Source organism: Talpa occidentalis, unplaced genomic scaffold (genome assembly GCF_014898055.3).
Source record: "Talpa occidentalis isolate TD23 unplaced genomic scaffold, MPIMG_talOcc4v2.1 talOcc4.14, whole genome shotgun sequence".
NCBI classification, from domain to species: domain Eukaryota; kingdom Metazoa; phylum Chordata; class Mammalia; order Eulipotyphla; family Talpidae; genus Talpa; species Talpa occidentalis.
The window spans coordinates 62,832,459-62,844,281 of NW_023601433.1; the positions used below are offsets into that span (position 1 = coordinate 62,832,459).

At 39.2% G+C, this 11,823-nt stretch overlaps 2 protein-coding genes across 2 annotated transcripts; both read right to left on the reverse strand.

Moving 5' to 3' along the window:
* Nucleotides 1-554: 554 nt before the first annotated feature.
* On the reverse strand, nt 555-7,323 carry CDNF (cerebral dopamine neurotrophic factor). The gene is made up of 3 exons (XM_054695103.1): nt 7,296-7,323; nt 4,957-5,098; nt 555-797 (listed from the first exon to the last, which is right to left on the reverse strand). Exons 1-3 carry the CDS (start codon nt 7,296-7,298, stop codon nt 619-621), a joined length of 324 nt encoding a protein of 107 aa, XP_054551078.1. The 5' UTR covers nt 7,299-7,323; the 3' UTR covers nt 555-618.
* Nucleotides 7,324-10,393: 3,070 nt separating this feature from the next.
* LOC119244706 (40S ribosomal protein S14-like) lies at nt 10,394-10,903 on the reverse strand. Its single transcript, XM_037510648.2, has one exon. The coding sequence runs from the start codon at nt 10,901-10,903 to the stop codon at nt 10,418-10,420; it is 486 nt and encodes a 161-aa protein (XP_037366545.1). The 3' UTR covers nt 10,394-10,417.
* Nucleotides 10,904-11,823: the final 920 nt, after the last annotated feature.

The window sequence follows — 11,823 nt, forward strand, 5'->3', positions numbered from 1 at the left end:
TAGATGTGGATAAAATTTCCTGAAACATTGGCAAGGCTTGTATGGATCCTGGATCCATTTTCTAAAGTAGGTTTAAATAGATTTTAAATAGTTTTTCTTCATATGGGAAATACGAATTTCAAGTGGTACTTCCTGCCTTTGCAGTTGAATATACAAAGTTTACTTTTTTTAAATAAATCTTTTAATTATGCCACATTTCTGGGGGCATTGAAGTTAAAAGTTCAGAAAACTAAAATATTGTTTCTTTTGTGCTAATCCAATGTGTTTAATTAAATATTAGTACACAAAGAGGCCTCTGAGCACTCTCTTCTTTCTTAGAATTACTTTTCTGCATTGATTTTTCAATAGTTTGCTTTTCCCAACTTGGGAACTAGAACATAATTTATATAAGACTTACAAGACTATACAACCTGCTTGCAAGACTATGAGAAAGGCACTTTTAGGTTTTGGGACACTGCAAATACAAGCTGTCACTAAACCTAAGTAATCCATTCTGAGGTATATCAAAACAAGACATATGGACCACACACAGTACAATGCTTGGTTACTGTTAACCAATGTGTCCTACTAAGTCACTTTGTCTATAATTACAATCAATGATGTACAGGCTTCCATGAGTCAGAGTTCTGTTTGGGGGTGTGTGGCTGCATACTTGGGCGCCAGTTCTTTGATCAGATTCACGTAGTCTGATTTTTCTGCACAGGCTCTGCACTCTTCTCCCCAGCTGTACAATATCTGTTTCAACTCTGCTACTCTCATCTTCGACAGGTCCAATGATGCTAAGTCCAACTTCTTTTCTAAAGGGCAAAAAGGAAAGGCACAATTTCTAATAAACTAAAAACTAAGAAATACTTAAAAAAAAGAAATAAAATTATTGTTCTCAGTGTGGACTTTGTGATCCAAAGTGAGGAACGGTTCAATTTCTGTGGAAACCAAGACACACCTGTGTTCTACACAAAGCTTTGAGACAATTTGTGTTGCCTCTGACTTTCTCCCTAAGGAATTATATTTGTTTCAAAACAGGGGACTTTGTAACTTGGTAGTATTAGCTACCACAGCAAGGTTTCTCAAGATCAGCACTCCTAAAACCAATAGAACTGCATCTTAATTGCTGCTTCTGAAGTAAAAAGAAGGGAATCGATAAAAGGCTGTGCCTTGGGATGGCCTTGGGAGTATGGTTAAAAGTTATGGCTCATTAAAACAGATGAACATACACATTACAAATCACTATCAAGTCCTTAAATAAAAATGTAAAGAAACTGAAACACATAAATAAAATTCAGAGCATTCTCTCTGACCCGTAATTGTTTTAGATTTTTGCTTAAACTCATCGGATCCCATTACCCCTACTGGGATTACTAATTTATCACAGCATTCATTTGTAGCCCTTTGGGTTATTATCCACTTCTCTAATGCTAGTGTTTCAGTGCCAGCCAATATGGCTCCTACCATTGTTGCCTGTCACCAATACCTAACTCCTCTAGTAAAACCACTGTTTTCCTATTTATAGATTATTTGCAGAAAATTTCAAGAACTCAGCTACTTCTCAAATGCCAAGTCCTCACCCCAAAATTTGTTTTATTAGGCTTATCTATAATGTACTATATATAACACAATATATGATATTCATTATTTTAATTTCTCTATCGGAAGAGGGCAGTTTTTCTCTATAGAAATAATATTTGCAAATATGGACCTGATAAAGGGTTACTATCCAAACTATATAAAGAATTCATACAATTCTAGTTAGAAAATGTCAGAGATACTGAATAGACATTTTTCCAAAGAAAGCACATAAATGGCCAACAGTTACATAAAAAGGTGCTCAAAATCTTCAAGAAAATGCAAGTTAAAACCACAATGAGATATCACCTCACACTTGCTGGAATGGCTGTCATCAAAAACGCAAGCATTAACAATTATTGGAGATGAAGTAAACAAGGGAATCCTTGTACACTGTTGGTGGGAAGGTAAATTGGAATAGTCACTACGAAGAACAGTATAGGTTCCTCCAGAAATTAAAAATAGGACTACACTACAATTAAACCAGCAATATAACTTATGGGCATAAATACAAAAGAAATGAAAACAGGATAGCCAAGGGATATCTGCATTCCCATGTTCATTGCAGCATTATTCACAATAGCCAAGATATGGAAATAAGCTAAGTATCTGCCAACAGATGAATGTATACACACATGCATGTATACATATATACACAAAACATATATTTATATTTGTATTTATATATTAAATATATAAATATATTAAATGAATATATTTACATAAGATATATATGTATACATTCATATGAAAATGAAAGAAAAAAGTCCTACCATTTTCAACAACATGGATATACCTTAGAGCACTTAGCATACACTAAGTGAAATAAGTCAACCAGAGAAAGACAAATACTATAAGACATTACTTATGGTAGAATGTGAATAAGTCAAACTCAGTTACCAGGGGCTGGGGCGTAGTGGAAACAGGAGATGTTGGTCAAAGGTACAAACTTTTTTTTGTAAGATGAACTGCAAGATGAATAAGTTCTGGGGCTCTAATGTAATTAATAATAATGTATTATATACTTAGAAGTTACTAGAAGAGTAACTTCTCTCCCCCAAAAATCTTCTCACCACAAAGAAGTGGTAACTGTGTGACAAAATGTAGATGTTAGCTAATGCAAAAGTGGTAGTCATTTTATAATACGAAGTGTATCAAACTCTACATAAACTTACATGATATTATGTCATTATCTCTTTAAAGCTGGGAAAAAAATAAAAGTTAAATTTTAAAGTCTTTTTTTTTTTTTCTTGGGTTTTCACCAAAACTCTGTGCTCCAGACAATCCTAAATTTTTTATAGTGATTTCCATCTTTCTAAAAAAGCAGTAAGCAGGCCTCTCTGGTGGCTCAAGGGGTTAAGACGCAACCTATGAAGCTATCCTCAGCCACTGTGGCATGAGTTTGATCCTTAGCCGGCCAGGGAGCTACCCAACATGGCGCAGCAGACCTCTCCTGACTCGCCCACTGCTCCCCTCAGTAGTGTATTTCAGTGGATTGCCTGTTCTGCTCCCCACTCTGTCTCTGGTGAATCTTCTCACCCCCCGCACCTCTGGCCTGTAACCCGGTTCTTGTATGCATAAATAAATAAATCTTTTAAAAAATTAAAAAGCAGTAAACAAAAGCATTCTTTCCTAGTTGTAAACATAACCCACCTCCACACTTAAATTGTTTACTAATTTCATGATTTGACTTGACAGAATCTTCTAAAAGTAGAAGGTTTTCTAGCCCAAATTATTAATATCCCACAACTCAAAGATCTCTATTCAATCTCAGCTTCTCTTTTAACAAGACTCTGGGAAGAAGGATTTTAAACTATTGGTCTATTCAGGATCAATAGTTGAAGGGAAAACATACTTTCTTGAAGTGTCAGTATTTCCTCTGTGTTTTTATACAGAATCTGGCATCTGAAATTAATTTTAAAATGGAGAAAAACTCTGTGACACCCTAAAACTACAAGAAAAGGTCAATACAAAATTAAACCTAGTGTGTGTGGCTCCCCAAGGGCCTCTAGTGGCCGGCATTTATGAAAACATTAGTTTGTTTCTTCTCAATTATATTTGATTCATTTTTCTATTATTCAAGGATCCCAATAAGACCCCTGGCACATAGAATTTCTTCCAAAAGATGTGTTGAATGAAAAAATCAGCACAGGTTTTTCCCTTTTGTGAACATTGTTTATATGGGCTTGGTGTTTCCTGCCTCTACTTTATTATTTGGAAGCCAATAAAAAAGGATGCCTACCCCATAATCACCACCCTAGAAATAAGGGCTTGCCCTTGCCAAACTGAGAAACAGTTTTTCTTTGGTGTCTTCTAACTTTAAACCTAGCTATGTAGCTAGGGAGCATTGGCCTATTACACAACTTTGTTGGGAAATAAGACAAAAATAATTCAGTCAGGTCCTAATTACTTAAGTATTTTACAATACCACACTGGCTATATAACATAAAAACAATGACTTACACAAAAGAAATGGATCTCCTCTGATGGACTATCAGGTAAGGTAGGAATTCCCCTGCCTTGTATCATACCTACTCAATCCACGCAAAAGACTGGCCTAGATACAAATCCGCAGTATAAGACTAGATCTAGGAGAACATTATAAGGCCAAGGATAATGTCTTAAATAGGACATCTTCCTTTCCTCACTGTTTATTTTAGGCTCCCACAAAAAGGTTATTTCATCTAGCAAAACTTGATTTAATGTGAATAACCTATTTTCTAAAATTTACCCCATAATTTAAAGCTGGCAGAATGATAACCAAATTTAGGAAAAAAGATGTAGTCACATTTAATACTTAAATCCTGGGGCCTCCCTGGTGGCGTAAGGGGTTAAGACACTACCTGTGAAGCTGTCCTCAGCCTCAACAGCACAGGTTCGATACCCCGGCCACCCAGAGAGCAACCCACATAGCGCAGGAGACCTCTCCTGACTCGCCCGCTGCTCCCCTCAGCAGTGTACTTCAGTCAATCTGCCTGCTCTGTTTCCCACTCTGGTGGATCCTCTCACCACTCCACACCTCTGGCCTGTACCCCAGCTCTTGTAAGCATAAATAAATAAAGTTTTTTAAAAAAACTTAAATCCTTACATCACTTTTGAATCAATGCAACTTTTGTCTTAAAAGGTTACCAAAAATCTTTCCCTATGTAGTCAATATTGCCTTCGTGCTTAAGAGTTTAAACTTCGCTCTTTGGGTTAGCAGTCTTACTGATGCTGATTGTGCCAGTATTCACTTCACTTTCCCCAAAACTCAGTGCTATACAGCAGCCCAACAACTATCAATAACTGACAATGCCTCTCCTTCTTACACTGATTTTTTTTTAAACATGGCCCTGTTTAGAGATTTGGCAATATTTTGGACATATTGGGCAATACTTTTTGACTACTTTATACCATATTTTAGTTCACAGATCTGGCTGTCCATTTTCTTTAGCTTCTCACAAATCTTCACTACAGGCACATGCATACTCATTGGGCGAGTGACCTCGCTAAGGATCTTGGTGGCTGCATCGTTTGTTGCTCCAAGATAATAGCACTGAAAGAGAAAGAAGAGAATTGAGCATCCCAGACATTGAAAAACACAGACAGAAATAGAGTTTCAAAAAGTGAGAAAGAAGTTAACCTAGTTTTCATGGCCCAGCTCTTAAATTTCAACCCCTGCTGACTAAGACATCAAAAACAAATGACTTCATTCCCATGATCAGTCTAATTAGAAGTGCCCTACAATTCACATGATGCTCAAAGACCAATGATGAGAGCTAACACTTGCTAATTGTTTTCTCTGTGTCAGGTACTGCTCTCAGAACTTTAAAGACATTGGTTTATTTAATTCTCACCACAAACCTGTGAAGTAAGTACTGTTATTATCCCCTTTTTACACTCAAGCCAACTGAAGTTCAGCCAGATAGCAATAGAAGAGACTGATTTCAAAAATCTAGGGTGCATTATGGTGGAAGTACTCGATGGGATAGCCCAATATTACCTCAATTAAAAATAAATAAATGAAATAAATTTAAAACAAAAAAGACTAACATTTTGGTTCTAGAGTCCATTTTCTTTTCTATCATGCTACACTGCCTTCCCAGCTGACTTAACATTTTACAGTTAAGAATATAAAAATGGCACAAATGAGAGTTTTATAATGAAAACATTGTAACTGTGTCTAACAACATAAAACTTGGTGAATGTGTTATATTCAGTGTAAACACTATGATGAGCCGTCAACAATGAAAATTTAACTGACAAATTCCAACATGACAATCTTAGGCAAAATGAATTAGCTTAAGATTGTCTTTCAAGAGGCAAAACAGGGCCTCCCTGGTGGGACAAGTGGTTAAGCACCACACTGTAAAGCAATCCACAGCCTCTGCAGCACAAGTTTGATTCCTGGCCGGCCAGGGAGCAACCCACATGGCGCAGCAGACCTCTCCTGCCTCACCCGCTGCTCCCCTCAGCAGCGTATTTCAGTCAGTCTGCCTATTCAGTTCCTCACTCTGTCTCTGGTGAATCCTCCCACCCCCCTGCATCTCTGTTTTTTTTTTTTTTTTTTTTTTTTTTTTTTTTTTTTTTTTTTTATATAGAGGCATGCTTTATTTATTTGTTTGCTGGTTTCTTTGTTTGTTTTGTTTATACATGCACTGGGTACAGTCAGAAGCGCGGGAGGGCGAGAGAATTCATGAGAGCCAGAGCGGGGAGCAGAGCAGGCAGAAGGACCGAAGTACACTGCTGAGGGGAGCAGCGGGCGGCAGGAGAGGTCTGCGCGCCATGTGGGACCCTCCTCCGGTGGCCGGGGAGCAGCCGGGGATCGAACCGGCGCCGCAGAGGCCGCGCGCAGCTTCGCAACCCAGCGCTCAACCGCTGCGCCACCGGGGAGGCCCCCCCCTGCATCTCTGGCCTGCACCCCGGCTCTTGTATGCATAAATAAATAAATAAATAAATAAATAAATAAATCTTAAAAAAAAAAAAAAAGATGTGAAACAGTATAGTGAAACAAGTCATCTGTATCTACCCAGGAAGTACCCTACAAACACCATGATAAGAAAATATTTATGCTTCATTAGTTATATATAAATAATAATATAAAATGTTTTGATAGGTTTCACTAGATTGTTTTGTAAGACTGAAAAACATCTATCCACTCTGAATTCAACACAGTACATTCTCATTAAGAATTCAATTGTGGGCCTCCCCCGTGGCGCAGCGGTTGAGCGCTGGGTTGCGAAGCTGCCCGCAGCCTCTGCAGCGCCAGTTCGAGCCCCGGCTGCTCCCCGGCCACCAGAGGAGGGTCCCACATGGCACGCAGACCTCTCCTGCTGCCCGCTGCTCCCCTCAGCAGTGTACTTCGGTCCTTCTGCCTGCTCTGCTCCCCGCTCTGGCTCTGGTGAATCCTCTCACCCTCCGGCACTTCTGACTGTACCCAGTGCTTGTATAAATAAATAAATAAATAAATCTTTAGAAAAAAAAAAAAAAGAATTCAATTGCATAATTCATTTAAGAAAACATAGAATTGGTTGCTCGTGATTTATTTAGAAAGCAAAATGAAACCAGCTACCCCCTACATGAAAATACATATGACTACATTTAGCTGAGAGATCAATTTCTGCTCTGCTTGCTCTATGCAATGAATGTGCTTGAGGCAAGAGTTTAACTGGAAAACATTAAGTTGATGATGAAAAATGAAATTATTAGCAGTTTTCTTCAAGTACAAGGGGAAAATGGAAGGTGAAATTTACCATACCAGGCGGTTTTCTTTTCCTTTGACATCCAAGCAAAAGTCGATCAATTCTTTTTCTATGGTGTCCAGAGAAAAGTGGACTCCTCTGGCTATCAAAGAGTTGTAGAATCGGCTCAAGAATTCTTTACATACTAGAAGGTGCAAAGAAATTGTGTATTTTTATACAATATAACCACTACCACACCTAAGTATATGTCCCACTCACCAAATGAAAAAGTATAATTCAGCATATTGCAACAATAGATTCAAATTATAAGAATGATTCAAAGCCTGTAACTATTAGATTAGTGATAACTTATGAGTTTATTGAATTTATTGAATCAATTAACGAGTTATTGAATCAAATATGACTTTGTTGAATCAATTCTTCTTTAGAACGAATTTCCACCTAAAATGATATTTTGCCCACAAAATGTGACTAACCCTAAAAATACATGTAGCTTTCTATAAGATACTATACTTTTGGGCCTCCCCTGGTGGCGCAGCGATTGAGTGTTGGGCTGCGAAGCTGCCCGCAGCCTCTGCAGCACCGGTTCGATCCCCGGCTACAGGTGAGCGTCCCACATGGTGCGCAGACCTCTCCTGCAGCGTCCGCTGCTCCCCTCAGCAGTGTATTTAGTCACTCTGCCTGTTCTGTTCCCCGCTCTGGCTCTGGTGAATTCTCTCACCCTCCCGCGCTTCTGACTGTACCCAGTACTTGTATAAATAAATAAATAAATAAATAAATAAATAAATCTTTAAAAAAAAAAAGTTAAGACTTCTATTAGAATTATTAAAAAAAAAAATACTATACTTTGGATAACTTAGTTTAAAGCATAGGGAAAATCCTGAATATGTATCTTGAATGAAGACCCTTGGTGGGCTGTGTCTTTATGTCTGTCCCACCATGATGAGACTGAAGTGAAACCCCAACTTGAACAATCATGTTCAATCCTAGTACCCATAACAGTGAAGACCCTGAGCTCAGGGGAAACACATGCAAGAAATAACCACAGTTAACACATCTAGGGTTTTAAATCAGGTGCTATATCAAGCACTTTATGTATATTAGTTCATGCGAATGTCACAGTAATGATGTCTATAGTCTACATCTATGATGTAGATACATTACTATTCTCATTTACAGATGAAGAAACTAAGTCATAAAGCAATCAACTTGTCCAGTAAGTGGAAGGGAGGCAATTAGATACCAGGTGAGGTGATTCTAGACCCACAAACATGTCCATTAGGCTTCTCTGCCATAGGAACAGACTGCTTTCCCATGTTACATTCCCATGTTGCTTCTCAATTAGGGCAAGTGTCTGGCCCAAGCAAGCTGAGAAGGAAACGAGGCCAAAACTTATGCTGGAAAAGGATGGTACTGATATCAGAAAGAGAATTCTAGGAGTAAAGTAAGGATGAGAGGAGAGTGCTTAGGTCCTTTGTTCTCTCCATCCTTCCTTTTGATCCATACTATTACTTAAAACCAGGCTATATCTCCCATGGCCCACAACCAGATATCTTAGCTTTCTGTCTGAAAAAAGAGGCAAGTTCTATAAGTCACTCTAATACACAAAGGAGACAAAGTCATTCAAATTATGTTCATCTGGTTAAATTAATTTTTCACTTAATAAATGTTTATTGATCACTTTCTATGTGTAAAACGCTATATGGAGTTACTAAAGGATGAAATCTAGGAGACAAAATCCAGGAGGAGTATCGGGTTATAAGAAGTAATTATAGGGCCTCCCCGGTGGTGCAGTGGTTGAGCGCTGGGTTGTGAGGCTGCCCGCGGCCTCTGCAGCGCCGGTTCGATCCCTGGCTGCTCCCCGGCCACCGGAGGAGGGTCCTACATGGTGCGCAGACCTCTTCTGCCACCCGCTGCTCCCCTCAGCAGTGTACTTTGGTCCTTCTGCCTGCTCTGTTCCCCGCTCTGGCTCTGGTGAATTCTCTCACCCTCCCACACTTCTGACTGTACCCAGTGCTTGTATAAATAAATAAATAAATAATAATTTAAAAAAAGAAGAAAAAATTATATAAAAAAAAGAAGTAATTATAAGAAAACAAAATGGCAAATGGGAGGCAAATCTAAACAGAGATTTAACTATATCAACAATAATAGCAAACCTGTATGAATATAAACAGAAGGTAAAACTTTCTGCTATGTTACTTTGTTGAGTTATGTGAGTTTTTCGGGTTTTAGTCCCTTGTTGGATGTATGATGTGCAAAAGTGTTCTCCCTTTTAGGGAGCTTTTTGTTTTAGTGACAGTTAAGATGACAGCTAGGAAACTTTTTTTTTTTTTTAAGATTTATTTATTTATTTATACAAGCACTGGGTACAGTCAGAAGCGCGGGAGGGTGAGAGAATTCACCAGAGCCAGAGCGGGGAGCAGAGCAGGCAGAAGGACCGTGCACTGCTGAGGGGAGCAGCAGGCGGCAGGAGAGGTCTGCGCTCCATGTGGGACCCTCCTCCAGTGGCCCGGGAGCAGCCGGGGATCGAACTGGCGCTGCAGAGGCTGCGGGCAGCTTCGCAACCCAGTGCTCAACCGCTGCGCCACCGGTGAGGCCCCCAGCTAGGAAACTTTTAAGGAAATCTGCTTTCCCAGTGCAAAAGCTTTTTAGCTTGATGTAGTCCCATTTGTTTATTTTTTATTTTGTTTCCCTTGACTTTGGAAATGAATCCACAAAGACAGTTCTGAAGTCTGTGTCATGGAGTGTTTTGCCTATATTTTTCTTCTATGTATTTTATGGCTCAGGTCTTCGGTCCAAGTTTTTAATCCATTTTGAATTAATTTTTGTGTCTACTATGAGATGGTAGTCTGGTTTCATTCTTTTGCATGTGCCGGTTCAATTTTCCCTACACTATTTGTTGAATAGAATTGCCTTTCTCCATTGTATGCTCTTGCCTTTTATGTTTTAAATTAACTGTCCATATAAATGTGGGTTTATTTCTGGGTTCTCAATTCCATTCCACAGGTCTATTTGTATTCCAATACTGTAGGGTTTTATTATTATTATTATTATTATTATTATTATTATAGCTTCATAGTATAATTTAAAGACTGGAAGCACAATACACTCCATTCTTCTTTACTCTCTTTTTTTTTTTTTTTTTTTGGTTTACAAGAAGGCAATTTATTTTAACAGAAAATAATTTGAAGAGTCCTGTTCACAGACGGGGACCACGGCGACCCCCCCTTCCTGCGGGTGCTATCAGAGGGGATGGGGGTGACATCCTCAATCCACCCAATTTTCATTCCTGAGCGGGCAAGGGCTCTAAGGGCTGACTGTGCCCCAGATCCAGGAGTCTTGGTCCGATTTCCTCCTGTAGCCGGGAGTTTGATGTGGTGGGAAGTGATACCCAGTTCATTGCACCTCTGTGCCACGTCCTGGGCTGCCAACATAGCAGCATATGGCGAGGATTCATCTCGGTCAGCCTTCACCTTCATCCCACCAGTTACACGGCAGATGGTTTCCTTGCCAGAGAGATCAGTGACGTGGACGAAAGTGTCATTGAAGGATGCAAAGATGTGGCAGACACCAAATACGTTTTCTCCTTCAGCCACCTGAGGTCCAAGGCTGATGACCTGTTCTTCCTTCTTTTCCTTCCCCTTGCGACGTGCCATTTCTACGCATCCTCTCCAGACTCTGCCACCGGAAAAGCATTCTTCTTTACTCTTAAAATTGCTTTGGCTATGCTGTGTCTTTTGCGGTTCTATATGAATTTTAGTACTGCAGTCTTTATCTCCTTTAAGACAGCGATTGAAATTTTAAAAGGGATTACTTGAAATCCATACGTTAGTTTGGGTAAGATGGCCATTTGACCACGTTAATTCTTCCAACCCATAAACATACCTTTCCATTTCCTTTTGCTTTATTTGTTTTTAACAACACCTTAGAGTTTTTGATGTTGTTAAATTACTGCATACTTTTTTTTTTGTTTAAGATATTTATTTATTTATTTGTTTGTTTGTTTGTTTATTTATTTATTTATAAAGAACCGGGGTACAGGCCAGATGTGTGTGAGGATGAGAGGATTCGCCAGAGACAGAGCGGGGAGCAGAACAGGCAGACTGACTGAAATACACTGCTGAGGGGAGCAGCGGGCGAGGCAGGAGAGGTCTGCCGCGCCATGTGGGACCCTCGCTGGCTGGCCAGGATAGAACCAGCACTGCAGATGCTGCGGACAGCCTCACAGTGCTGCACTCAACTGCCTGAGCCACCAGGGGAGGCCCAATTACTGCATACTTTTTTTTTTTTTTTTAAGATATGAAGAATATTCAGTCTTTTAACAGAAAATAAAGAAAATAAAATACTCCCATATTCTAAATTATAATAAATTATATATTATAATAATATATATTATACACAGCATTTTTTTTAAATAATAAATTTTATTTTTATATTCCCCATACAATTGCAACCCACCCATTCTGACCCCAATCCCTCCCCTCCCGCCCCCCCCCCCCCCAAAAAGTGTCTCTGGTTCATAGTTTTTTGTTGATTTTGATTTTCACTTTCTTATAGTTATTCATTTTCCTGGTCC

Coding starts and splice junctions, on each gene's coding strand:
- CDNF (XM_054695103.1), bottom strand. Junction 798..4,956: donor GATCTGTGAACTAAAATATG/GTATAAAGTAGT, acceptor TTTGCCCTTTAG/AAAAGAAGTTGGACTTAGCA.
- LOC119244706 (XM_037510648.2), bottom strand. CDS start 10,903: ATGGCACGTCGCAAGGGGAAGGAAAAGAAGGAAGAACAGGTCATCAGC.